This window comes from Penicillium rubens, assembly GCF_028828025.1.
Source record: "Penicillium rubens strain IBT 27055 chromosome Unknown utg000004l_segment0_segment0, whole genome shotgun sequence".
In the NCBI taxonomy this organism is placed as follows: Eukaryota; Fungi; Ascomycota; class Eurotiomycetes; order Eurotiales; family Aspergillaceae; genus Penicillium; species Penicillium rubens.
Genome location: NW_026890602.1, coordinates 2,304,609 through 2,332,153, shown reverse-complemented (window position 1 = coordinate 2,332,153; position 27,545 = coordinate 2,304,609). Strand labels below are relative to the sequence as shown.

Sequence of the window (27,545 nt, the reverse complement as noted above, 5' to 3'; positions counted from 1 at the left end):
GACTTTAGCCTAACCATACGCTGCCGCGTAACTACACTTGGATTCCCTACGGTTGTAGCTATGTGGAGAGAAGTGTCGCTATCATAGTTGGTTGCTAAATGGTTAGTTTCGTTGGTGAGGGCTGGGTAGTTAACTAGCCGTTTTTGCTGCCCAGAGAAAGGCGGATGCATTGGATCTCTTTGCATTGCGGGCGTAGAGGTAGTCGATTTCGATATCAAAAAGGCGACTCAGCTGAGCGAACACTTGAAACATCCTTTTCGCCCCAAAGGTCAATGTTTCATAGCAATTCTGTTTGGAGATCTGATAAGGTCATCTGGATTTTGCATGGTTTTCCCTGAGACGAAATGTGTCAAGGGGAGCTGTTCTTATATGGAGACGGGTACCCGCCGACTAGTCTCCCTATTTCCTCCCTATTCTTCCTATTAGTAGCATGTTGTAGAGAATCGGGATTAAGCACTTTCCCATATAAAACCAGGGATAAAGAGTTTAGTTCTTTTTATTGGCCATTTCGACCCACCGTTCGCTTCATGAGAGTTTCAGGGGTTTGAGGTTTCGGATATACTGTGTTATAGGTAGTTAAGCATGGAGGATCTATCACATTTTGTACTGTACCTAGGTTGTAGGTACGGATAATTTCAGGCGAATAGGAACATTGAATGAATGTCAAGTATGTCAATTATTGTTTGACCATATGTCGACTGTTATGTTAGGAGACAGTAATCTTAAAATGTCCCTATTAACGGCAGAAGCAAGGTAAAGGCAGTTATCCGACTGATTTACCATTTGGCTATGTGTGGGGGGGATCTTCGATCTTCGATTTTAATCTTCTTTTCCTCCTTTCAAGATCTTGATATTTCCATTTCTCTTTCTTTTTTCTGGTTTTTTTTTTTCTGACTTGTGTCTTGTGTGTCTTTTTTCTTCTTTTAATACGGTGAGTCTCTTCCCCACGCCTCCAAATGGTCTCCACATGTCCAAGGGGGGGAGCACGGATACTTTCAATTGCAACTCCAGACCTCGTTCGTGTCTTTCGTGTACATAGAGAACTGTCTCTGTGCTGTTTTTCTTTCCTTGCTCCCCGACAGGACGAATCCTTTAGTCCCACTTGCGCCTAATCATGTCTCTTTAGATCGTTACTTGTCGCATTCCTCGAAATCCCACATTCCTCTCGTTAATTCCCCCCTCCCCGGGACCTGACTCGGATCTCCCACTGCATGTGGCCTTCGCTTGAAACGAACATTCCTCGAACCGATCGACAACCTTAAAATCCTTCCCGTGGATCTTGCAATCGGATATCCATTTGCGGGGACTGGCACGCCTTAGATCTGGTGTCTCGAGCTCCAATCGCGTCGGGCGATTCACAACACAGCCATGCCCTGGCGGCCGCTGCCTCGCATCGCCTTTGCCGTGGCCATATACCCTTTCAATCCATCTTCCCCCGCAGATCTACCATTGGAGCTGGGCGATGAGCTCTACATAATTGAACAAGGAGGGAGGGACGGCGAGTGGTGCCGAGGCTATCTGGTCGCGCCGCCTTCGTTGCTGGCCGGATTGACAAGTGCCAAAGGCCAGACTCTTGAAGCTCGTGTGTTCTCTGGTATCTTCCCGCGGAACTGCGTTGAGATTAGAGAGGTGCTGGGCGACGGCGACGGATACAAAGCACTACTAAATGCTGACCGGAAAAGCATTGATCGACTGACCTTTTCCGGCTGGGATGGAGAATACCTGTCCCGGAATAGCCTGGCTTATTCCGTCAATGACTTCCAGGCGGTTGGCGAGGTGTCTGATGTTGTCTTTGCGAAAAAGGGGAAGCCTTCCCAGATCATTATTCACAAGACCGATGGGTCAGACCAGGCAAGTCCGCGATGGCGAACGGGCTCGATTCCGCATACGCCTGTCTTCCTTGCTCCTCGCGACCCTGATGCGCCCAAGCCTGCTGCTCCCGTCCCGATGCTTAAGATTGGTGATGAAACCCCGACTTCTCTCACAGAGCCACTAGTCGATGAGATCGCATCGTGTCTGCGCGAATGGCATTCGACTAATTTGCATGAACTGCTGTTGGGACGCCGGTATGATGTGTTGGAGGAAATGTCAACCATTGTACAAGAGCTGGACTTTGCGAGACGACAATTACTACACAACGTTCTGACTGGAAAGGAGAAGGAAGCATTGCGGGACGAGACAGTCTGGAAACTTGTCAAGGCAAACAAAATGCTTAGCGGGGACGTGATTGTCCGCGATCCGGAGGAGAGAGGCCGTTTGCTAACCGGTGACGACTCTGCTATCCAACTGGCAAAGCTGCAGTCCGAGATGAGTATGCTTGAGTCCCGTCCCACCCAGACATCCGATGCCACCGCACTTCATCATTTGCTGCTGGAAATCAACGCCGTATCAGGGAATGCACCTGGCCAAGTGACCATTGGAATTCAGCTGTTTTCCCGTTCAGACGCTGGTTCGCTCAGTCCACTGTCTGAGACTTTTAGCTTAGATATTCCGTCTCCTGATAAGTTCGTCAACATGAGCCAAAGCAGTAGACTGAAGACCCTATTCACTGAATTGGCCGCAACAGACATCGGAGATGGGTCCGCGAATGGGCGGCAGCTCTATCTAGTTGCTTGGGTCCGTGCTCCAGAGTCGCGATCCACAGCTGATACCACTCCTACGTCGAGGCCATCAGTCTCGCGGGAGAGTCCAACTCCGACCAAGCCCACGGCAAACGGGGGCGTCCAACCCTCGGCCAAGGGAAGTTTAAGAACGCGGCGCAGCATGATGTGGACGCCCAAGCAACGGGGACCGAGTTTAGATCAGCCATCGAAGTCCACAACTCAAGGGCTTCCACGATCATCAAGCAGTACGTCCAGCGCCAAAGAAGCAACCTCTCAATCCGCCCCAACGAAGGAGGTCACGGCGATCCGCACTGTTGGCGTTGGGATACTGGAGATCTCGCCGATTCTTCGACAGGATAAGGACGTTGAGCAGGTGATCAATATTTGGTCGCCCCGTCGAGACGGCGAAGACGGCGAAGGGCTCACGGATGGCTTCGACAAGTTGATCCGCGCCTTACTTCCTAGTCCCACCGGCCGGTATGTGCGTGCCGACCCTGCGGCCCGTTTGCACCTCCATCTACGCCCCTTTGCCAGTTGCGACGCCGAGTTCCTGATCCGTCAGAACCCCACTATATTGCACGATGTCGTACAGACCCAGCGCATTGGGTTCTCTAAGGCTCCTACGAAGCCAAGATCCGATATCTACGTGACGCTCTCTCAGGCCGTATTCCCCGCAGATGCTCTCTTGTCTCACCCGCAGGCTGGTCAAATTCCTCTGCAAATGAGCACGGGACTCCACAATCTTCAACTTACTCTCGAAGTGCGTGATGCTAAAGGAGCTCGGATAGACAAATGTGTCTTCCCTTCGTCATCCAATGCTTCGAACACGGCCTGGCGCACTACAATCGCCCAGCGCGGCACGCCTTGGAACCAGACAATTCGACTCAAGATTCCTACGGAACAAATCCCTGGCTCGCACATGGTGATGAGTGTTGCAGATGCGCCAGAATTTCCCTTTGCTCTGGCCTGGATGCCCCTCTGGGACCAGCAGGCTTTCATTAGAGATGGGCGTCACTCTCTGCTGTTACATGCTTATGACAAGCAGACATCTAGCATTGAGAATGGAAAGGGAGCGTATCTGAACCTCCCATGGAGCGCGCTTGGCAAGAATGAATCCGCCAAAGATGAAGCCGTGACGGGCCCATTGGCCACTTTACATCTTGAAACCCATCTTTGCAGCACAGAGTACTCTCAGGACCAAGTCATTCTGGGCCTTCTGAACTGGAAAGAGCGCCCAGTGGACGAGGTCTTAGATACCTTAAAGCGTTTACTCTTTGTTCCCGAGATCGAGATTGTCAAACAACTCAGCGGCGTCTTCGATGCGCTCTTCGGAATCCTGGTCGAGAATGCTGGCAATGAAGAATACGAAAACTTGATCTTCAACGACCTGGTCACTGTTCTGGGGATTGTTCATGATCGACGATACAACCTAGGCCCGCTAGTCGACCGCTACACCGATGAGCAGTTCAACTTCCCATTTGTCACTCCGTGCCTTATTCGAAGCTACCTGCGCCTCTTGAACGCAGGGACAGACGGTACTCAATCTCGAAGTCTTCGCGCTGCCTTCAAGGTGGGACGCCATCTGTTGAAGTTCATCATCAAAGCCCGCGAGCAGCAAAAGGCCAAGGAGGAAGGTATTGGCATCACCACAGTGCAATCCACTTTCAACAGAGACATGCATACCATTTTCAAGTCTATGGAGACCTTGATGAAAAACTCCTCACCGGCTTTGGTCGGCAGCAAAACCCTAGTGGTCCAACATTTCCATACGTGGTTGCCCGAGCTCTCCAACGTCCTGAGCAAGGATGAAATGATTATGATAGCTTTGAGTTTCATGGATTCATGCAAGGATGTCACCGGAATGTTGATACTCTATAAGCTAGTTCTCATCCAGAACTATACCCAATTTGAGGTTTTCGCCTCTGGTGAGGAGAGACGAACCTTGATCTCCAGCTGTATTGGTTGGTTGGCTCCATACTGGGGTTCCACCTCGAGCGTCTCGGATTTGTATCGGGATCAGGTGCGACTAAGCAGCTCAATCGTGGCTCAGTTACTCAGCCAGTCTGATCCTCTGCTTTACGGGTTCATGCCGAGCATCGTCGCCTCTTACTGTGCTATCTCCACTGAGGGAGTAGACGAGACAGAATATCTATCTTTGCTCTTCAGCAAGGCTTTCCCCTTCCAGATGAAGTCTGCCAAGACTCCTCAAAGCTTCGATGAGTCTCTGGTTGAACTGTCTGCGCTCATGGCTGCCATTGCCAAGATCCCGTCTCCCAACCTTCCCGCCTTGAAAGAATTGGAGCTTGCACTATTTGTTGCTCAGACCCTTGAGGCCCACAACTCCCTCCTCGACTGCGAGGCTTACCCCGAGACTTGGTTTAGTATTCATGTGTACAACCACCGCGCGACTATCAAAAGCCTTGAACATATTGCAGTGTTGCTCATTGACAAACTCCTTCCGGCACCGGATGATGCCGACACCTTCGATACAAAGCTATGGGAGTCATTCTTCATGACTTTGTTGAAGGTAATTTCTAGCGATGTCCTCGCGCTCGAGACCTTCCCCGAGCAGAAGCGCCGCGCGGTCTGGAAGATCGCCGGTGATGTGCGTGAGCAGGGAGCCGACCTGTTGCAGTCGACCTGGGAAGCCATTGGTTGGGAGACTACGGATGACGAGAGGGAGCGCTTCAATTTGAAAAGGCTGGGCGGTTATCAGGTTCAGTATGTTCCCGGCCTGGTGCCTCCTATCATTGGTTTGTGTCTCAGCGTCCACGAGGGGCTGCGACATGTTGCTGTTCAGATACTGCAGACGATGATTCTGAGCGAATGGGATCTGAATCAGGATATCTCTATTATTGAAACGGAGATCATCTCTAGCCTAGATGCTCTATTCAAGTCCAAGCAGATGAATGAGAGTGTTAGCCAGAAAATCTTCATCGGCGAGCTGTTGGATCTGTTCGAGAGTGAGACGATTTCCGATGATCTACTGTCTAATGCTGTCAAGAGTCTTGTCGGGACAGTCGATGAACTCTTGGATCTTTTGGTGGCTTCTCAGAGTGGTGCCTCAACCCAGAGTCTGCACGCTCTGAAACTGATGGAATACATGAAGGACATGGGTCGCGAGGATATCTTCATTCGCTACGTCCATGAACTTGCCGAGGCTCAGGCCGCAGCGGGTAACTTCACCGAAGCAGGTCTTGCCCTTCAGTTCCATGCCGATCTCTACGAATGGGATCTCAACAAGCCTATGCCGGAGCTGCTCAGACCTGCATTCCCACCTCAAAATGCATTCGAACGGAGAGAGGCTTTGTACTTCTCCATTATCCAGCACTTCGAAAATGCGATGGCCTGGGGCCCCGCGTTAGCTTGCTATAAGGAGCTCGCAGTTCACTACGAGCACACGACAATGGACTTCGCCAAGCTCTCCCGAGCCCAAAGCTCCATGGCTCGAATCTACGACTTCATCGCCAAGGGCGGCAAACAATTCCCGCGTTACTTCCGCGTGGTCTACAAGGGTCTCGGATTCCCTCCTGGCTTGCGCGATAAGGAGTTCATCTTCGAGACGTCCCCGACAGAGCGCATGGCCTCTTTCGTGGATCGAATGCAGCGGGAACACCCTACTGCGCAGGTCATGTCTACTGGCGATATTCCTGACTACGAAGGCCAGTTCCTTCAGATCAGCGCTGTCAGCGCTTACCGCGATGTCTCTCATCCTGTCTACCAGCGCCCCAAGGTTCCGTCCTCTGTCCGCGAGCACCTACTGATCTCGGATCCGTCTCGTTTCTCTGCCACCTCGCGACGACACACGGGCAGCTCGGATGTCCGTGAGCAATTCGTCGAAAAGCTCGTTTTCACTGTCTCGGAAGCGTTCCCGAATATCCTCCGTCGTAGTGAGATTGTTTCTGCTCAGGAGGTTGCTCTGTCACCTCTGCAGACCGCCATTGAGCGCACGTGGCGCAAGACACAGGAGCTTCAGCTTATTGGCCGTCGTGCTGCGTCCGGCGAAGACTCTGGTTTGTCTAATCTGACTGAAGCGTTGGAATCACTCCTTGAGGCCGGATCGTCCAACTCCAACTGTGTGGCATCGTACCGTGTATTCCTATCCGATGCGGAAATGGCAAGGAACAGGCTGCTTGAAGGAATTGATGAAGATGCTGAAGAGGTACAAGCGTCGCAGCAGCCTGTGGACCCGATGGAGACTGCGCTCTCTGTTGCACTCGTCGACCACGCCTTGGCTATCAAACATGCACTGTCTCTTTATCAGCGTCCCGCTCAGCAAGCCACCCAAGCTGAACTGCTTCGACGCTTCGAAGATGTCTTCGAGCCCGAACTGGCTTCTCTCTTCCCAGCTCCGCTGGAGTACTCATCACCTACACCCACACAGACAGCCCGCCAATCCCCCTCCTTGAGCGACAAGCGCCGAATGGCACCTGTCCAGCGAGTTGTCAGTCCGGAACAAGACCTAAGCCGCACAACCCGAGGCAATGCCCACACCCGCAAGCGCTCCGACAGACAATCCGTTAGTCACCGGATCAGCATAATCAACCCCTTCAAGCGATCCCACGGCGCCACCAACTCCATCTTCACTATCCAGCAATCCGACAGCAAGGGCCAAATAACGGGAGAACAAGACGAAAACCTCGACGACGACACGGCCACGATCCACAGCCGCACGACCAGCCACTCCCGCGGTGGCCGAAGCGAGAAGCGCCGCAGCTTCTTCGGCGGCGACAAGACACACAAGCACGGCTCCTCGCCGTCCGTCGCCCATGACTCCCAGACCTCATTGAACACGCACAATGTCTCCCGCGACACGGCCGCCCGCTCCAACGACGGCGGTAGTCGTGCCGGCTCCCAACACCGTGGCCCTACCGCCACCGGGGCAGCCACGGACCGGGCTGCGCCCGCTTCCAGTGGTGGATGGTCAACGCTCCCGTCTACGCGCGATTATTCGCGGCCTGTCACACAAGAGAGCAATGCGGTGACCCTGACAACTACAAATGGCACAGCCCCGCTGTCCCCTGTTCTCAATAATGGTAATAACGGGATGCGTGACTCGGTGTTCCGTCGTTTCAGTATGCTCAAGGGTGTCGGACGCAAGAACAGTCGGATGGATTTTAAAGCTAATGGTGCGCTGCCGGAAGAGTAATGACGACCCCCCTTTTTTCCTTTCCTTTTTTTTTGATTCTATCCTTTATACCTCTTTTTTTGTTTTGTTTTTTTTTTCTGTGTTTTGACTCTCCTTTTATTTTATTTTTCTTTCATTTCTTGATGTGACTTACTACCCTGATGTATTCTTTGCCTGACTTTTTTTTTATATATATGTGGACTGGGGTTCTCCTTTGGTGTTAAAAGACATATACCATGTGCTATATAGTTCCAATCTACATAATGTTATTTTACCTAGGTACCCAACAGCGCTTCTTATGTTGTATATGTCCAAAGTCTAAGTCGTCAGTATCCATGGATCTCCGAAACACAATTGTCCGTGCATCCAATCGTCGACTGTGGCAGTGCACAGTCTTGGCTTTGAGTTGTAGCCAATCAGCATACTGGAATAACCTGCTATGTGGAGAATCAGGGCTGGTGGGTCGTCATCTCAGAGCTCCTCTCTCCACTGACTGGGCCACACCCACCTTGGCCACTACCCAACGCTCCACTCCTTGCTCTGCATGTTCCTAACAATCAAAGGCTGTGCTAACCTTCTGAAATTTCCATGTCACAGCTAAGAAAGAAACCTTGGACGTGGCTTGAACCCCCCACCGATTATCCATTCCTTAACCTCTTTGGACCTTTGGAAGCTTGGTAGAAATTATGTGTGCGTTGATATACTCCCCTTCCCCTTCTTCTCCCATTCTTCCCATCCGCTCCTTTCCGGCTTTCACAGAAAGCCTCCTTAATTATACAATTCCGTCGATGCATACACATAATCCTCCAATCTAACTTGAGATCATATCCAGCTCTCCCAAACTTCCGCTCCCACTTCCGAAGCCACACCTTCGGCCCACGAAGAATGACCTCTGGAAACGGCTCCCTGGACGCCAATGAGCGGACAGGGCTACTCGGCGCACACCGCGACTCCTTCGCTGGCCTCTCGCCTCACGTTCACGCCGACGAGCATGGCCGCCACCACCACCCCAATGATACCCGCGTGTGGGTGCACTGGCCGATGCACGTCGTGCACCTGACGTGGAAGACCCTCGTCCGCGACTACGTCAATGTCCTGCTTATCTTCGTGCCCTTTGGCATTATTGCCGGTGCCCTAGAATGGGATTCCACCACTGTCTTTACGCTCAATTTCTTTGCTATTGTTCCCCTCGCTTCGCTGCTCAGTTTTGCTACCGAGGAGCTGGCCGCTACTCTCGGCCAATCGCTTGGTGGCTTGATGAATGCCACTTTTGGAAATGCCGTTGAGCTTATTGTAAGTTTGCCAGTCCTGCCCGAATCAATGCCCTCGGTGCTAGCTAGCGGGTTATTGGTGTTGGTATTGATATGATGCTAATTTGCCTGTTCCTTGATAGGTCAGCATCATTGCCCTCAGACAGAACCAGATTCGCGTCGTTCAGGCCAGCATGCTGGGCAGCATTTTGTCTAACATCCTGCTTGTCCTGGGCTGCTGCTTCTTCGTCGGTGGACTCCGCTTCCGCGAACAGAGTTTCAACAGCACCGTGGCATCAACCATGTCCTCGCTCATGGCAGTGGCGTCCGCATCGCTTATCATCCCTGCCACTCTCTACGCCGCGATCTCCAATAACACCACCGCCAAGCCCGATGCTACTGGCGAAATTCCGGACCCGGACAAGGCTGCGCAGAAGAACATCCTTATCTTGTCGCACGGCACCTCCATCATCCTCCTGATTATCTACGTCATGTACCTCTACTTCCAGCTGGGATCCCACTCCGACCTCTTCGAGGAGACGAACTGCAGCGATACCGAGAACGCCGCTGGCGCCGAGGGTGAGGAGGAAGAGGAGGAGGAGGAGCGGGTCCTCAGCCCCTGGGCTGCGGCTGTGGTTCTCGTCGTCGTGACCGTCCTCGTCTCTATCTGCGCCGATTACCTAGTCGATGCTATCGACCCTCTTGTACAGACGACAGGCATGAGCAAGACGTTCATTGGACTGGTGCTGATTCCGATTGTGGGTAATGCCGCGGAACATGTTACTGCCGTTGTGGTTGCGTACAAGGACAAGATGGATCTCGCAATCGGAGTCGCTATTGGTAGCAGCTTGCAGATTGCGCTGTTTGTCACTCCCTTCTTGGTTATTCTGGGCTGGATTATGGGCATCGAGATGACGCTCCACTTCCAGACTTTTGAGACCGTTGCTTTCTTTATCTCTGGCTTGGTTGTTACCTTGCTTATTCAGGATGGAAAGTCGAATTACCTTGAGGGTGGCATGTGTCTCGGCATGTATCTAATTCTTGCCTTGGCGTTCTATGTCTACCCTGATAGTGTTGGTAACTAGGCTGTTACTTGGGTTTGGGGGTTTATTTTCGCGTTCGGGGGGGTTGTTGTCTTTGCCTAGTCTTCAGGCTCTCTTTTGTTTATCTGTCTATTTCATTCTTCTATGCCCTCCCTACATGTAGCGTCGCTGTGTTTCCTTGTATTCTACGTCAACCCTGCTTGTCTATAGTACATTAATAGTCAAAATTGCATGTACGGGTATATTTCTATAAGATTTCGTGAAGAGCCCTGAAAAAATGAAGTCAAATATGCTATTAAAAGCGAATCGTTTGATGGATTTTCATATTGACATCATTATACATTGCGGAAATATATCTACGCTACATGAAATCAGCAGCAAAAGTCTTTCCTTCAATGTTCACACTATTGTAGACCCGAGCAGACGGTCAAGAGAATCCAAGCCTACGTTTTAGCCCTTTCGTCATAATTCAGACTAATTATCCCCCTGCATCCACATCACTCCTCAATCCTGTTTCCATCAGTTGTACACTTCACGACCTCATTGAAATCCTTGGCGCTGACTAAGCCATCCCGGAAATTTACTCGAGACCGTAGACTTCCCGAAACAGGTCGATTAATATCCCCCGTCTCGATAATTGTACAGGGGCCGACACAACCGCAAATATGCCGCCTCGCCTCAACCTCTTCACAGCCAACAAGGCCGTCTCGGCCCTGCGCCAATCCACCACTCCCGCACTGTCCTCCCCCCGGAGCATCGCCAGCCCCATCCGACTCCGCGCCGTCCAGTCACTACCCATTCAACGCCGATGGAACTCTTCGCGCGATGGCTCGAAGAAGGTCGAGCCCCAGCCGGACGAGCAGACTTTCCCGACTGTCGATCAGCTGCCCGATGTTAGCGAGGAGGCCAACGAAATCTCCCGAATCATGGAAAAGGAAAAGCGCTGTGATGGTATTCCTTCTAGTCCGGAGTTGGATCAGGGGTCGCCTGTTGAGGAGGTGAGCAAGAATGCATAAATGCATAATCCCAGGGCTTACAGGTCATGGCTGGACATGGATGTTAACTGTGCTTCGTGGAACAGATCCTCAGCCGCGATAAGGACGCTATGAAACACATGCCGAAGGTTATGCGGGACGCATTGAAGAAGTCTGGTGGCTCGCGCTCGTTCTCGACTTCGACTCGGAGTCTCATGACTGATGTGCAGGGCGAGCCTAAGAACGAGGCCAACCCTATTCCTCCTAATGTGCCTGGACTCGAGGGCGCTAGTGATGAGGCTGCTGCTGCGCTGGCTAGCATGATTGAGCAGGTGCAGGGTCAGGCTCTCGAGGAGAACCCTGGGCTTAAGTTCGATCCGCCTGCTGTCCCGGAGGATCTGAGGACGTTGAACTTCCGCAAGCGCTACGATACCCTGCAGGATCAGTTCACGAAGATGATGATGGAGAGTGGGAAATTGACCAAGGCGCAGAAGGTATGTCTTTCGTTTTCCTTTTCTTGCTTATGTTCGGCGAGGGTGTGAGAAAATTGACTAACTGAATATTAGAACATGTCTCTCGTTCTGGATCACCTCCGCACTGCCTCTCCTCCTCAGATTAACCCTCGCCGCCGTCTCCTTGGGGCTCCCCCAGCATCCCAGCTCCCCCTCGACCCCGTCCTCTACCTCACTCTCGTCGTCGACTCCGTGGCGCCTCTCTTCCGGATTCGTCAGCAGAAGGGTATCGCCGGTGGTGGTACTGCCGTGCAGATCCCCCACCCGCTGACTCTGCGCCAGCGCCGCCGTACTGCGATTAAGTGGATCCTCGATGCGTCTGATAAGCGCCGCGATGCGCTGTTTGCGAACCGTGTTGCGGCTGAGGTGGTGGCCGTTGCTGAGGGTCGTAGCGGTGTCTGGGATAAGAGGGACCAGCAGCACAAGATTGGTATCTCTGGTCGTGCGAACTTGAATACTAACGTTCGTCGCTAAATTGGCCTTATGGGCTTGTATTTCTTCTATCTGGGTTTTGGGGTTTGTCTTGTATCTCTGAGCACTTCTGCATATGTACATTTATATAGTCCGGTCAAAAAAAAGAATTTGACTTTTATTCTTCATGGGACCTATTGTATTCTCCGAGACAATTGCTACATGATGTCAATAATCCTTTTAATTTGACATATGCAACAGAGTTCCTAGTGTGGCTTATGATCTCTCCAGATCATTGCCCAGTATCGGTATGGCGACTTGCTGCCTAGTGTTACATTTTCTATTATTGGAGGCCACATGCCCTGAATCAAACTTACTTGTACATCTTGCATATCAATTGCTTCTATACGTCAACCTCATCTTGTTCTCCGTGGCAGCTCTCCCAGTGCTTTGTATAAAACATTGTCTGATAGGCCCCGGGGCCAAGCAGCACGATTACCTAATATACAGCTTAGCTCGAGCGCAACTATTCTTGGAGTCGGAAGGGGAAAAAAAAGGGTCAATACGTTCAATATTTGCCTGTCTACAGTCCGAACTAGATTCCAATCAGATCACCATACACCCCCGATCGGCGAAGTGCTGCGTTAGATCACTCCCGACTTGATCATTTGCCAGTGCAACCCCAAAGCTCCAGCTGACCCGGACTTCTCGACCCTCTTCGCGACCCCACTCACGATAGAGGCCACTTCTACATTCCCCTCGTTCTTGCGTCTCTCTCTACTCCTTGAATGACCTAGGCCGACTATCCTCCGGCCTCCTCCGACGGTGGCTCCCCCCTCGCACTTCGATTCCATTGAACTTGTAGAGTACCATCCCTCCCACACAGCCACCACACGCGCATCTGGCCCCGCTCGCTCAGACCAATATCGAGATAGCGCTGGGCGGTTACACCCTGCCTCCAACTCGCCGCTTGCGGGCCTTGGTATCGTTGGAGAATCGCAGGAGAAGAAATTCGAGCCCGGCCAGCCCCAGGGCTCTCGTCTTCGGTTCTGGGCTGAGGCTCTCCGACGTCGCGCTCACAACGCATCGCACGGGAACGTCGATCCGGATCCCAAAGCCAAGATGAAGTTCTCGCACAGTATTCAGTTTAACGCTGTGCCCGATTGGAGCTCGAACTACATCGCGTACAGCAATTTGAAGAAATTGTAAGTTGTTGGCTTGAGTATCGGTCTTCGGCTTTGTGGTTGTGATGGTGTGGTGCAGATTCGGGGATCTAATTGGTGTCACATTGCACGGGATCGATGCGTCGGATCGGATAATTGTTTGTAATGGTGCTAACGTTGCATCGTGGTCAGGATCTACACTCTTGAGAAACAGGTCAATCGCGTCGAGGGACCGTCGAACACAGATGTAGAGTCCGCTCCGCTGCTGGGTGCTCAACCGAGTAACCCGGATGCAGTCTTTAAACGGGCTCTCGACGTTGAGATGGATAAGATCTGTTCTTTCTATCAGAAGAAGGAAGCGGAGATTTTTGAACTCACCGATGAGCTCATAAAAGACGCCGATGTATATCTTTCCGAGACGGACGGTGTCGATATGGACCCCGTCAGCGAGACAATCATCAAGGCGAGTTCCCGCCGTGGCAACGGTCATGGCTCGGTCTCGCGCCGGCGGTCCAGTGCTGTGAGCAACGACTCAATGGCCGACGATGAAGGTGAAGGTGCCGATAGCGACGACGACCGGTCTCCGACGACCCTCCCACAGCGCCGGAGATTGCTGCGGTCGATCGATGACGAGTCTAACACGGACGACCAGTACGGTGATCTGGCAGACTCTTCCTACTTTGCACAGTCGACCACGCGAGAACCGCACGAGTCGGTCTTCAACGACGAGGATTTCCTCGCTCTCTACAATACCGGTATATCGTTGAAGAAGCGTCTGATCGAATGCTACGTCTCACTCTGCGAACTTCGCTCCTTCATCGAGTTGAACAAGACTGGCTTCGCCAAGGCCTTGAAGAAGTATGACAAGACCTTGGACCGCAGCCTGCGTCGAGACTACCTAGCCACGGTTGTCCATCCCGCGCCGCCTTTCACCGACAGCACCATGGCTGAAATCGATCGGCATATTGAGAACGTGGAGGGTGTGTACGCGGGTATCGTCACGAAGAACAACAAGCAGTTTGCTAGGCGCGAGCTGCGTCTGCATCTGCGTGAGCATGTCGTCTGGGAACGGAATACTGTTTGGCGTGAGATGATCGAGATCGAACGTCGCGCGCAGGCCGCAAATGTTGGTATTCGCCGGACCCTCCTGGGCGGCGATGAGGACCCGGCCACTGCACGGCGCCAGGGTGACAAGAACGAGATCCCCACTCAGGAGATGTCAACGCCGCTTGGTAGATTCCAGTTCCCGGTGTGGCTTTGCAGCTTAAGCTTTGGTACGCTGGTATTCAGTATCGCCATCTTCGGTGTATTGCTTTCCTTGAACATAATGGACACCCCCGAGGAACAGAACTGCTTGGCTATGTTGGTCCTCGTTAGTATCTTGTGGGCGACCGAGGTATGAGATACTTTTCGTTTATCTTGCTCACATTGAATGCTAACATCGAGTGATAGGCTATTCCGCTGTTTGTGACTTCTCTTCTTATCCCATTCCTAGTCGTGACTCTAGGCATCATGCGGTCAGACGAGGAACCTCAAACGCGATTGGGGCCCAAGGAATCAGTCGGCAAGGTGTTCGCGGCGATGTGGACTCCTGTGATCATGCTGCTCCTAGGTGGATTTTCAATCGCAGCGGCGCTGTCCAAGTACGATATCGCACGACGTATGGCCATGTTCGTGCTAAGCAAAGCTGGATCGAAGCCATCTGTGATGCTGCTTACCAACATGTTTGTGAGCATGTTCCTGAGCATGTGGATCAGTAATGTTGCGTCTCCCGTGCTCTGCTACTCGATCATCCAACCTTTGCTGCGCAACATGCCTCCCGAGTCCGACTTCGCCAAAGCACTCGTGCTGGGTATCGCGTTAGCGGCCAATGTCGGCGGTGCAGCGTCCCCGATTGCCTCACCGCAAAACATCATTGCCCTGCAGAACATGCAGCCGCACATCAGCTGGGGCACATGGTTCTTCATCGCACTCCCCGTCTGCATCATCTCCATTTTACTTATTTGGGTTTTGCTGCTGGTGACATTCCGCCCGGGCCGCAACGCAACCGTGGTGCCCATCCGCCCCGTCAAGGACCGCTGGACCGGCATGCAGTCTTTCATCAGCATTGTCACCTTCCTAACGATTATCCTCTGGTGCACCAGCCACCAGCTTGAGCACATCTTCGGCGACATGGGCGTCATCGCCATAATCCCTCTCGTCCTCTTCTTCGGCACGGGTATCCTCAACAAAGAGGACTTCAACAACTTCCTTTGGACAATCATCATCCTCGCCGCCGGTGGTCTGTGTCTGGGCAAGGCCGTCACGTCATCAGGCTTGCTGCACACCATCGCCATGGGAATCACCACCCGCGTCGAGAACCTCAGCCTGTACAGCGTCCTTTTGGTCTTCTCTTCTCTCATCCTTGTCATGGCCACCTTCATCTCTCACACCGTCGCCGCCCTCATCATCCTCCCACTTGTCCGCCAGATCGGCGTTAGCATGGAGGATCCTCACCCCAACTTGTTGGTCATGGCCAGTGCCTTGATGTGCTCTGTTGCGATGGCTTTGCCAACAAGTGGATTCCCTAATATGAGTATGTTCTTCCCTCACCTCACTTGTATCGAGCTCTCTGCTAACTTGTTCCTCTTAGCTGCTATCATGACCGAAGTACCTCAAACAGGCCAGCGATATCTCCAAGTCCGCCATTTCCTGACTCGCGGTATCCCGGCCAGTCTCATGTCTTTTGTGGTGATTGTCACTCTTGGATATGGACTGATGTATGTTGCAGGCTTGTAGGGCATGGGATGATGGAGTGGTCTCGTGACATTTTGGAAGAATTGCGGGTTGCAAATTTTTTGGTTAGATCATATACTGGCATAAACAAAGAGGAAAGAACATATATTGGAATCATAGTACCTTTTTCTCCATTTGTCGGTGTTATCTTCATTCTTGTATTTTCTTCCTGGGTTTCTGTTGGGGTTGGCTTCTTTGCGTAAATGATAATAGCGTCTGAATGCACATTTCTTTCATCCTGATGGCTTCAACCAAATATGAGGATAGTTACACTTGTCCGACTTCAGAATTTCAAGCCAATTTCAACCGATGAACGTCTGCATGACGTCCAAGATTCGATCTTCTGTGCAAGGTCTGGGAAATTCTCCCTGTCTTGATCTTACCTACTACCTACATACATTACTTCTTTCAATCTACGTCGCTTCATTGGAGAGAAATAAACACAAAAGCCAGTTCATTATTCCAATTCTCCAGACCAGATACTTTATAAGACTAAAGGCTAAAGGAGCACTGTATACCACAAAGACATCAGGACAGCGAGGCCAGATCTAGGGAGATAGCCTAGCCGTAGACAAGAAAGACACGAAATATAACGAAAAAGGAAATAGACATGAAAAATGAAATGATAAAAATTCAACCCATGCACCGTGCATCTTCGTAACATAAGACATAAACAAGTCATAGAAGGTATCCGTAGACACCCGATTACCCGTACAACGGAGCCCCGGATGCTCCAGGGTCCATCGAGATGAATTGGATAAGCAGATATAGAAGCGAGGTATATAGATACTCTTTTCTATTTTCTGAAGAGCAAGATCAATTACTAGATCGTTAGTCAGTGAAATGCACCAACAGGAAGTATGTCAAGTTAGAGCCACATCGGGGGATTAGGGTTATTATGGACAACAAGACCCGGTATACGGAAAGGGGAAGACAAGAAAGAAAAGGGAAATACTAACAGCAAACCAATCGTCAAATCACCATGAATCTTCGCCTTGAGCTGAACCTCAATATCCAGATTCAAGTCCAATCGCAGACGAAGCTGCTCATCCCGACCACCATCGTCTTCCTTCTTCTCCTCACCACCACCAAGGATCCCACCAACAGCCTTGCCCGCACTACCAGTCGCCCCGTTCAGGGCATTCCCGGCTGTGTTCTGCACGAGCTGGCCCGCCTGATCCACGCCCCCAACACCCGGAAGCCCACCGAGTGGACTGCCGTTTTGTTGTTGTTGCTGTGGCTGGCGCTGGCGACGGACGCGACGGGGTCGGGGCTCTGGTTCCATTTCGCTGCGTGCGATAGATTCGGTTTCTGATTCTTGGCGGGGACGAGGTCTGCGACGACGACGCTCGGGCTTGGGTTGGGCTTGGGGTTCGGGTTCGGGCTCGTCTTCTTCTTGTTCGGGCTCAGGTTCAGGCTCGGAGTCCGGTTCTTGTTGTTTGACGGGCTCTTCGGGCTTGGACTCGTCTTGGGGTTGCTTGTCCTGGTCCTGGTCTTGTTCTGAGGCTGGAGGGGTTTGTTCCTGTTTGCCGGGAGACTTCTTGCCTAGCTTGGGCGGGGCACGTTTGGGCTTGTTGGGGGTTGTGGTTGTTGAGTCCGGAGTAGGAGTGGGAGGTTGTTCCTGATCGGACATGGTGGAAATAAAAGAGGAAGAAGGTTGTTCAGGAGGGGAAGTGAGGGGAATATGAATTGATTCGAGAAGATGAGGACAAAGCGTTAATAAGTGAACTATGTAATCGTGCGTATAGTTGGAATGATGTAGATTGTTCAACCGTTTATATCATCAAAGGGGTCAGGCTTGGATAAAACCGGGCCTTCTAGATAGAATCTAACCGCCTCCGACGTCAGATGGTAGACTCTGTGGTTCTCGGGTCCATATCAAATGTGCTGAGACTCTCTAGCAGGGGAACCCTTAGAAGAGGTATGACGTCCGGGACAAGGATCCAGACGTGGCAGATGGAGCAACCTGGTATAAATCGGAAAATAATATGCAGTGGCCGAGTTTCACGCGCCAATCAGACTGGATATCGGTGAATTCGGTGCATTGACATTCTCCACTGAAATAGATTAAGTAGTCGTAAGACGGAGAATGACGCCACTCAACGTCAAGGTCTTCACAGTAAATTGCCTGTAGAAAGGCAGTTAGCCAATGAAATAGACGAAGAGGCAAATTACTTGTTCCTGGTTTTTTTTCTTTTTCCATTTGGTTCAGACCACGAGTCTGCTTTTGTTTCCACGGATCGTGACAGGATGAGGCGGATATCCAGTTGGCCACTTGGGAGATTCCGGACTTTTTGCGGTGGATTTTCGCTGTGGACACGGCCATTGTCAACGGTTATCAGGGCTGGCCCGATATTATGTTTTGAGAATGACGATCATGCAAGTTGGAGGCGGAGGTTGGAAAGGGACAGCCTCCAACGTCATGTCCCGCACTTTTGATATGTGCCGTTTTCCCTTGATATCATACCCTGTCTTTCCCTTTTGGTTTATGTTTAGGATATCCTTCCACTTTTATACATTTTTCTTTTGACCATCTTCCTACCTCTATACTCTATAATCTAGTCTCATCACATCCATCACATCCATTATGGCGACCGTTGAAAAAACCAAAGAGCAGCCCAAAAAGCTCCCCGTGCAAGAGGACCTCTCCGACGGCGAAGACTATGACAGCGCCGATGACTACACCGACGACTATACCGACGAGGAATATGAGGAAGTACCACAAACCAAGACACAGAAGAACAAACAACTGCAGAAGAAACCTCTGCAGAAACAGAAACAACCCATTCAAGACGACTCCGATGACTACACGGACGAAGATGACTATGGCTCAGACGAGTACGAATACTCCGATGACGAAGCCGTGCAGCCGTATTCGAACTCAAACTCAAACTTCAAGCCCTCGGGCGGCATGGACGTCCTCCACAAGGAGGAGAAATCAATGCTGGATGAAGAAGGCATGAAGTTGAGATTGGAACTGAATCTGGAAATCGAGGTCGAGCTCAAGGCGCGCATTCACGGAGACCTCACCTTAGCTCTAATGTAAGTAATAACCGAGGCATATCCTCACCCCCAAACCCCTCTTCGAGAACGTCTGCTCAAAGACCGGATTAGGAGTTGATCGCGTTTCATATCAACAACAGGGCTTGATCACCCATTCTGGTTCCATTGCCAATCCTATCACGAAGATCCAACGTCGTCACGAGTGGTCCTTTTTCAATGCTTCAATTTCTTCGATGCTGCTTTTCATAGAGCCATGTTTTGATTTAATATCTCTCGATTTGTCTGCTCAGGGGTTTTTTTTCCTTTTTTTTTTTGCAATGGTTTTCCTGGTCGGCGTGCAGCCAAGGGGATGCAATATGCCGTATATACTGCTATGTGTATTCCTTGGACAATCAGTTGAATGGAGTTTCTCTTCAACTGCAGCAGTAAGTGGTGTATGTAGTAGTGTAGTGTAGTGAAGTGTAGTGTGGTGAAGAGTATAAAGTGTCATGGCGGAAACTGTGAAGCCGAGGCCCGGGTCTTGGCATTTTCTACTAAACCCGTTGTGTTACCAACTCCCTCTTACATTGTACTTGTCCTTCTTTACTCGGTTCAAATCCCAATTATTTTACTTGTTTCACACAAGTCCAATTCAATTGATACTGTACACTCCAAATACAGCCGTCACTATGTCGTCCAAAGACTTCATCATCAAGCACATGAATGCCGACCACCAAGATTCTCTCACACTGTTCTTACAAGCCTACTGCGGCATCACATCTACTCAAGCCAAAAATTCCCAACTGGAAGAAATCAGCACCTCAAACCTGATCATCACCGCTCAGGGTACTCGCTACAGCGTCCCGATCGAACCCGCAATGAAGGACTACTCGGAGGCGCGTGGTCGAATGGTTGCCATGCACAAGGAAAGCCTAAAGCGTCTGGGCCGCAGCGAGATCACACTCACAGAGTACCGTGCCCCGCGCGGCATTGAGGCCGTGATCTTCGTGCTGTGTTTGTTGTTCTACGTCACCTGCTTCCAGCGCAGCAATCTGCAGCCTGGCTCGGATCTCTACGAGTACCTGGGTCTCCAGCGTGTTCCCTGGTTTCCGCGCATTGTCTGCATTCTCCATCCGTACGTCGTGGCTATTCATATCGTTGAGACCATCGCGCTGGCTGTGACTCAGTTGAAGCCCCTGAATGTGCCTGCTCTGTCAGGTTTGTGGTGGAAGTGGGTTGCGTCGTGCTTCGTAGAGGGATATGGTTCGTTCAAGCGCATTAGACAGATTGTGAAGGAGCAGAAGGCGAAGAATGGCAAGAGCCAGTAGAGGGTAGCATAGGCAGTCAATGGGTAGCATAGGCAGTCAATGGCAACAGACGCAATTACTGGCAGAGAAAGCCGATCATTTTTGTTTATGTATGGTTTTCCGGTAGCTGCAAGAATAGCTGCAAATAGACAATGGAGGGCGATGTTGTACAACGTTGGGATGTATAGCTATGGCTCGAATGTCAGATCGTGATCGAGCCGCGTCCAGATCAAGGAAGGTAGCACCACGTGACTGTATGCTGAGTCATTCAATGAACATCACCTGACTGATCTAGTGACTGATCCAGTGATTGGATCCACTAATCCCAATCTGGCCTAGTGCCGGTTAGGGCACTACACAAGCGAGCGACACAGTGCGCCCTGCGAAATTCAGCGACTCCACGACCTCAAACTCCCACGACAACCCTACGACAACTAATTTGTGTTTCTGGTGAAGGGCTGCACATTTAGAGGTGAGTTATCGGTCTATCTCAACTCCTGCAAGGTTTCTTTCGAAAAATTCTGTTTCGCTCGCTGCGCCCATCAATTTCGATAATCGGTATTCAATTCCTCCACATCAACTTTCGATCCTATATCGCTTTCAACGGTCATACAACCACTCCGCTACCACTGTCGCCCAACTATTCGGATATTCGAAGATTGATTTTGTACGGTGTTCGCGACGAAACAGAAGGATTGAAAGGGAAAAAAAGAAAAACTTGCACACAAGGTCCACCCAAAATCAACAACATCTAACTTGTGTCCGTCGACTTAGACCCCTCCATCAATCGCAAACATGGGTATTTCTCGGGATTCTCGCCACAAGCGCAGCGCCACCGGTGCCAAGCGCTCTCACTACCGCAAGAAGAGGTACGATTCTATCAACCCAGCATGAGATCGAATATTCCTTTCAATTGGGGAGAGAAGAAAAAAAAATGGATTCGATATACCAGTTACAGATTCTTACATGTCTTTGTCCTACAGAGCGTTCGAGAAGGGTCGCCAGCCCGCCAACACCCGTATTGGCTCCAAGCGCATCCACCTTGTCCGCACCCGTGGTGGTAACCAGAAGTTCCGTGGTCTCCGTCTCGACTCCGGTAACTTCTCGTGGGGCTCCGAGGGTATCTCCCGCAAGACCCGTGTCATTGGAGTGTCCTTCCACCCCTCCAACAACGAGCTGGTCCGCACAAACACCCTGACCAAGTCCGCCGTTGTCCAGATTGACGCTGCCCCCTTCCGTCAGTGGTACGAGGCTCACTACGGCCAGCCCCTCGGCCGTAGACGCCAGCAGAAGACTGAGGCTACTGAGGAGAAGAAGTCCGCCTCCGTCGCCAAGAAGCAGGCTGCCCGCTTCGCTGAGTCCGGCAAGACTGAGTCCGCTATCGAGCGCCAGTTCGAGTCCGGTCGTCTGTTCGCCGTTGTCGCCTCCCGCCCCGGCCAGTCCGGCCGCTGTGACGGTTACATTCTGGAGGGTGAGGAGCTTGCTTTCTACCAGAAGGCTATCCGCAAGTAAACGAAAAAATAAAATATTCGGTTGTTGCAACGGGTGGATCGGAGTTTCAGCTATGTCATGATCAGAGCATCCACAGGATGCAATTTGTCTGTAAAGCTCTGAACCGTCAAATCCATGGGGAATTGTTCCTAGTTTCATGTCTTCTTTAGTAATTGCATTTCTAATTGCGTAGTATACAAGTATCGAAGAATACAATCTTGGGTAAGACTTCAGAGGAGAACATGATCCAATTTGTTTTTGTTCTTATAGAACTTATCGCCGTAACCAGTACAAGTACGTGTTGGGCAGCCCATGTACTTGGGAAAACCAGGGGCGCTTCCCGAGCCTGAGCTCGATGCTTATCCATCTATCCCCCGCAGCCCCAACCTTCCCTCAATCAACCAACATGTCAACCATCAAAACCCGTATTTGCATGATATCAGACACACACACAAGCACACCACATCCACCCCAAACAACCAACCATGCCTACCGCTACCCACTCCCCAAAGCAAACATCCTCCTCCACGCCGGCGACCTCACAAAAGTGGGGTACCGCGTCGAGCACGAAGCAATGATCGCCATGCTGGCCGACGCCGACGCCGAGCTCAAGCTCGTAATAGCAGGCAACCACGACATAACCCTAGACGAAGAATACTTCACAACCTTCGGCTACACCCGCCACCAACGCCCAGAGCAACTAGGCGACGAATCCATCCTGCTATCAGACGACAACCTCCAGACCACCCTACGCACCGCCTCAACCAAGACTCCAAACAAAGACTCCCTAAAATCCTACGCCCGCTCCATAAAATCCCTCTGGACAAGCGAGTCCGCCCGGAACGCAGGAATAATCTACCTAGAAGAAGGAATCCACTCCTTCGCCCTCTCAACAGGCGCAACCTTCACCATCTACGCTTCCCCCTACCAACCAGAGTTCTACAACTGGGCTTTCGCATACCCCCGCGATCAGGACCGCTACAACCCCGCCCCAGCCGCACTCCCTCAGCCCCAGAACCCAATCCCCGATTACCCGGCCATCGACATCCTACTAACCCACGGCCCGCCTGCCGGGGTCCTGGATCAGGTCCCGCCGGATTTGAACGTTGGCTGTGAGAATCTCCTTCGTGCGGCGCGGCGTGCAAGACCACGACTGCATCTCTTCGGTCATATTCATGAAGGATGGGGTGCGCAGCGTGGGGTGTGGGATGATCAGGCGGGTGGAGATGGTGGTGTTAGGCTTGAAGACGTGCCAACGGATGCGGAGGAGATGCTGGGGAATCGGGGCGCGTTTTATGATGTTAGTGCCGGGGCGGAACGGCCGCTGCGGGTTGGTGAGGAGACGCTTTTTGTTAATGGGAGTATCATGACGGTCGCGTATGAGGCGAGGAATGCGCCGTGGGTGGTGGATTTGGAGCTTCCTGTTGCTGGGGGATAGGTTCAAGTATCTTATGAGCGGTTCCTGGATATGGTATGGTGCTGGTACTGAGAGAAATAGAAGGAGATGTATGAACGAGCAATAGTGTTGGCGGTTATTTCGGGGTCTTTGATATAAATTTTCGGTTAGACATATATATCATGAATAAAGTGTTCTGTGCGAAGTTGTACTTCGCTGGTAGTAGAAGAATGAATATCGGACTGGGTTGTATTGATATATTTTTACCAAGGCTAGCCCTTAGGATAAATATGTATACACAAACTGAGCTATTAATTTGATTGCTACATATATGAACCGAGCAGCATAGTACCTATCTAATAATTGTCAACTATATTCTTCTATATATACGCAGTAAAGCACAAGAAATAGCTACGAAAAAAAAAACCCTCTGAACCACCATAGTAAGACCATCGAGAAACAAAAGCAAAAAAAGAAAGAAAAAAAAAATGTCGCAAGGCCGAAAGAGATAACCATAAGCAAACTACCCCCAACTCCATATCGTCAAACATAAGTCTCGAATTCACCCTAAGGAGCACCACCAAGACCTATAATGTTTATTAGCTCCCGCAAAGACATCGTGTCTACCCAAAAGACTCACCAGCAACGAAGGCCAGGTACCAAGTACGCGAAGCACCGCCATCAATCCAGCTGTAGTCGAAGTTCGGCTGGGCAAAGAATTCCCACGCCGCTTTGGGATCAATGAGGGCCAGGTTGGCGTACAACACACCCCTCCATCCGCCCTCGACCTTGGAAGCCGGTGTTGAGGCATTCTCAGCAAACATTGCCTGCCATTCCTGGCGCACGAACTCCTTTCGTCGTGTGAAGGGGCTATGTGGCATGAGTGGTAGCATGTGGATTCTATGGTGGTTGTTAGCAAATTTCAGAGTGAAACAGCGGAAGGGTGGTGTACATACCCTTGGACGAATTCGAGATTGGCGCCGAAGTAAGTGGTGTGATCGACCTTGTTCTCGAATAGCTGGTTCGGTATGTTAGTGTTGAGACCGGTTTGGGATGATGACGACGGTACTTACAATTCCGGTGACCTTGTTCGCAGTAAAGTTCGCCGGCTGGTTGACATTGTCATCCTCCATCAAGAAGTAGTTATGGAGAGACCGGCCCAGGATCCCCAACATGACATTGCCACGAGCTTCCATGCTAGCATCGCCGGTCGTCTTTCCCCACATCTTGATCGCATACGCGAACATGGTATCTTCCGATGTAGATTCCTGATCCTTGCCATCGAAAGACTCGAACAAGCCCTTCGCCCATGAGTGACCGTTATACCAATCGAATGAGCGCGAGAATGGGAAGTGGGCATCATTTGCAACAGAGTTACCAGCATCACGAACAAGCATGTTGACCCACTCCTTGTTCGCGGCCAGCCAGCTGGGATCAAGAGAGCCGATTATGGCGGCGGCTTGGATAAAGTAGCCATAGTGGAAGTGGTGGTCGTTGTAAGCGGTGTTTCCGAAATCCTGGTTCAGATCGCCGTTGTAGCCGGCGGTCGAGACAACGCCCTTCCAGATGGTATCGTAGGCGAGTGGGAATTGCTGCTTGTTCTGCACGAATAGATCGAAGGACTTCTTGAGCGTTTGGAAGGCATCTGCTGCTAGCTCGACGTTGTTGCCGAGCTGGTTGACAGTGTACACTAGAGTTGCGAACTTGCTCAACGCCTTGCCGCTGTAGTACATGCTGTTGAGATCTGTCTGTTCTGGAATGTTCTGCTTGAGCTCGTGGGGAGCAGCCTGGATAATGGCGCGCTGAGCTGCGGCTGACAGCTCGTGGACACTGCCATCGGTGGTTGACCACGGGGCGAATCCAATATCGATGGGGAGGTTTTTCTCGACCATAGTCCAGCTTTCTCCGATTACGGCAGTGGAATTTCCCTTTGTTGTAGTGCGAAGGTGGATATCGGTGATACGGCCCTTGGTGGCACTGTCGAAGGAGTGGACGTGATGGGGTAGGGCGAACATGATCAGAGGAGTACCTTTGATATCCTTTCCGGCTTTGGTCCAAGAGAGCGTGTACGTGCCCACATCATCTGTGAGAGAGCCAGAGATCTCTCCTGCCACAGGGTACACACCAGAGGAGTTATCATAGAACTTCTCGCCAGATTTGCCTGCGGGGTTCTTCGCAACTTGGATAGTACCAGAAAAGCCCTTCGGACCACGAAGATTGGTCTTTGAGACTAGCTTGAAATTCGGATCCTTACCATCAGCCGGAGTGGCATAGAGAAGCCAAGTCGTGTCATCATCAAGGAAAGCCTGGTACTTGAAGATGCCGGGCCTAGGCGAACCGGCGCTGACGACCTTGCGGAAGAAAACACCACTTTCAATAAGGGGTTCCATGTCATTGTACACAGCTGTTGCGTAGCCCATGCCCTGGACAACGGGGAAGGTAATCTGTTGAGCCGAGCCTGCGGAGCTCTTGAGCACAGCATGGGCTGAGAAAGCCTTTGGCTGCTCGACGTTCATGACAGAAGACTGGCCAAGCTCGGTTGCAGAGATAATCAGATGTTGAAGGCCGACAGGGTTGATGTAGTACTGCACTGGGTTTCCAGGGATCTTGTTGTTCGGAGGCCCGTATGCGAGCATGTGAGACTGGACATGGGAGACAATCATACCCCAGCTCTTCAGGGAGCCGCCTCCCTTGGACCATGCCAGAGAGTAGGGCTGAGTAAAGGTAGCATTGGTCTGAGTGCCCAGGTAAAGGCCGGCATAGAACTTATTCGTCGCAATAGGGTCAGTGGCATTGGCCTATAACACAATGTCAGAATGTTTGATTCGTATCGTGTTCCCATCCGTGATTATCTTACATGCTCGTTCTTCACAGGGTGGTCATCTCGGGACTTGATACTAGCGGGAATAGGACCAGTCGCAACCGGCTGGAAGATATCTTGGTCATGCATGGCTTTGGGTTTATCTGATGCAACCGGGGAAGAGCCTGTTTGAACGGGCTCTACTAAGCATTAGAATATGTGTAAAATGGTATAACAATTCATGTTTAATCATACCGTCTGACTTAGTAGTACTCTTCTGCGGTGGATCTGTCACAGATCCAGCTGTAGGATTTGGCGCTGAGTTTTCAGGATGTTTGGCTGAAGTTGTTGCCTGAATAGGGTCAGATTTGCCTGTATCAGTAGACGGCGTTGGCGCAGTCGGTGCTGGGGCAGTAGTATCATCACCAGAGCCCAACAAATCTCCCAAGCCGTCAACAAACTTGGCAACGTCAAACTGCGGGAAAGGCTGCTGTGACGAATGTCCGTCCTGTTGCAGGCCTACTCGATACACCTAGTCCAAAATGTCAATACCATGCCATATACCATGCAGCACATTTCTCTGAGACGTACTGGGTGAGATTCGGGTATAAGGAGCCTATCTTCACTGCTTGAAGGTGGATATTGAGTCTCGAAGGCACTGGCAGACTCGGTAGCTGTGTTTTGCAGAGTAGCCTCTACTTCATTTCCCACACGTGGGAGACAGTGGGCGATTTCTGTGGTTAGAAGCCAAGTTAGCAAGGCTGTAGCCTTCCATTTCAAGCGTGTGTCCATGGTAAAAATCCAGATCTCGTCGCGAATGTTAAGCACGCGGAGATTGTAGGAAGTCTGTGTGCTATTCCTCGATCCAATCCAAATTGGATATGAATCACTTGAGGGCAGACGACTTCGGAGGGTCCAAAATGCGAGATGAAACTGGGAAAGGGGCCAGGCGACTTAAGGGAAAAGCAGACTTACAAGTATGTGCTATGGATTCCAGGAGATGTGCTATACCCCCTCGGATCTCAAACACTCAGGACCAGATCAGGACAATACACGAGCCGGTTTGTTGTGAATGGTCCGTAGAATATAGATAGATTCCACAGACTGTCGATCCTGATCGATCTTCATAAATGTTAGCAGTGTACAGTCTTCTTTGGCTAAGGGGAATGACCAGAGTTGGGTATCGTGTCTGGCTCAGCAATGTAGGGCGCAATAGGCAACACGTCGAGTCCGCGTGCGTTCCCCACCCCCAAGAATGTGGGCGGGAATCACTGCAACGACCATCATTCACTTACTGAATTATATGACATTCAAGTTGCCCAGGTAATTGGGGTTAATGATGGATCTGATATTCCGTCAGTTGATCGAAGATGTTAACATGCAGGCAGCACTTGCCAAGGGATCGTCGATGTGGAGTAGAACTGATGACAAGATGGGAAAGGAAGAAGAACATGAATATATGCAGATTCAAATCATTAAGAGACGGATATGACTCAATATGAATCACCGGACAATCCATGGATAACTTTTTTGTTGCTTTTTATGGAATCATGGGACATGTTCCAATGGTTTATCCAAAAGGTCAAAGTTGACATTCCAAGAGGCATCTTGCCATCTACATATGACCATACATGCGAGTAAAAGTACCTACATATGTATACTTCTGCGTGATGAACGCTTCTGAGATAACAGGCCGTGCCAAGTATGAAC

At 51.0% G+C, this 27,545-nt stretch overlaps 8 protein-coding genes across 8 annotated transcripts; 6 read left to right on the top strand and 2 right to left on the bottom strand.

Annotated features, from left to right (window-relative positions):
• Positions 1-1,368: 1,368 nt before the first annotated feature.
• Positions 1,369-10,066, top strand: N7525_010855 (guanine nucleotide exchange factor DCK1; the record flags this gene model as incomplete). Its single annotated transcript, XM_002561163.2, has 3 exons — positions 1,369-7,732; positions 8,564-9,024; positions 9,125-10,066. The coding sequence occupies 3 exons, from the start codon at positions 1,369-1,371 to the stop codon at positions 10,064-10,066; spliced, it is 7,767 nt and encodes a 2,588-aa protein (XP_002561209.2).
• A 623-nt stretch (positions 10,067-10,689) lies between these two features.
• On the top strand, positions 10,690-15,862 carry N7525_010854 (putative plasma membrane phosphate transporter Pho87; the record flags this gene model as incomplete). The annotated part of the gene is made up of 8 exons (XM_002561165.2): positions 10,690-11,022; positions 11,106-11,492; positions 11,565-11,972; positions 12,213-12,229; positions 12,719-13,126; positions 13,277-14,480; positions 14,537-15,659; positions 15,717-15,862. The coding sequence occupies 8 exons, from the start codon at positions 10,690-10,692 to the stop codon at positions 15,860-15,862; spliced, it is 4,026 nt and encodes a 1,341-aa protein (XP_002561211.2).
• Positions 15,863-16,675: 813 nt separating this feature from the next.
• N7525_010853 (uncharacterized protein) lies at positions 16,676-17,492 on the bottom strand (the record flags this gene model as incomplete). Its single annotated transcript, XM_002561166.2, has 2 exons — positions 16,676-16,682; positions 16,819-17,492. The coding sequence occupies 2 exons, from the start codon at positions 17,490-17,492 to the stop codon at positions 16,676-16,678; spliced, it is 681 nt and encodes a 226-aa protein (XP_002561212.2).
• A 954-nt stretch (positions 17,493-18,446) lies between these two features.
• On the top strand, positions 18,447-18,905 carry N7525_010852 (uncharacterized protein; the record flags this gene model as incomplete). The annotated part of the gene is made up of 1 exon (XM_061215253.1): positions 18,447-18,905. The coding sequence occupies one exon, from the start codon at positions 18,447-18,449 to the stop codon at positions 18,903-18,905; it is 459 nt and encodes a 152-aa protein (XP_061067765.1).
• A 625-nt stretch (positions 18,906-19,530) lies between these two features.
• N7525_010851 (DUF2470 domain-containing protein) lies at positions 19,531-20,169 on the top strand (the record flags this gene model as incomplete). The annotated part of the gene is made up of 1 exon (XM_061215252.1): positions 19,531-20,169. One exon carries the CDS (start codon positions 19,531-19,533, stop codon positions 20,167-20,169), a length of 639 nt encoding a protein of 212 aa, XP_061067764.1.
• A 774-nt stretch (positions 20,170-20,943) lies between these two features.
• N7525_010850 (40S ribosomal protein eS8) lies at positions 20,944-21,660 on the top strand (the record flags this gene model as incomplete). The annotated part of the gene is made up of 2 exons (XM_002561169.1): positions 20,944-21,017; positions 21,132-21,660. 2 exons carry the CDS (start codon positions 20,944-20,946, stop codon positions 21,658-21,660), a joined length of 603 nt encoding a protein of 200 aa, XP_002561215.1.
• A 385-nt stretch (positions 21,661-22,045) lies between these two features.
• Positions 22,046-23,077, top strand: N7525_010849 (uncharacterized protein; the record flags this gene model as incomplete). Its single annotated transcript, XM_002561170.2, has 1 exon — positions 22,046-23,077. One exon carries the CDS (start codon positions 22,046-22,048, stop codon positions 23,075-23,077), a length of 1,032 nt encoding a protein of 343 aa, XP_002561216.2.
• Positions 23,078-23,602: 525 nt separating this feature from the next.
• N7525_010848 (glucan endo-1,3-beta-D-glucosidase) lies at positions 23,603-26,627 on the bottom strand (the record flags this gene model as incomplete). The annotated part of the gene is made up of 7 exons (XM_002561171.2): positions 23,603-23,622; positions 23,676-23,935; positions 23,992-24,053; positions 24,109-25,833; positions 25,893-26,035; positions 26,091-26,367; positions 26,427-26,627. The coding sequence occupies 7 exons, from the start codon at positions 26,625-26,627 to the stop codon at positions 23,603-23,605; spliced, it is 2,688 nt and encodes an 895-aa protein (XP_002561217.2).
• Between the last annotated feature and the right edge of the window lie 918 nt (positions 26,628-27,545).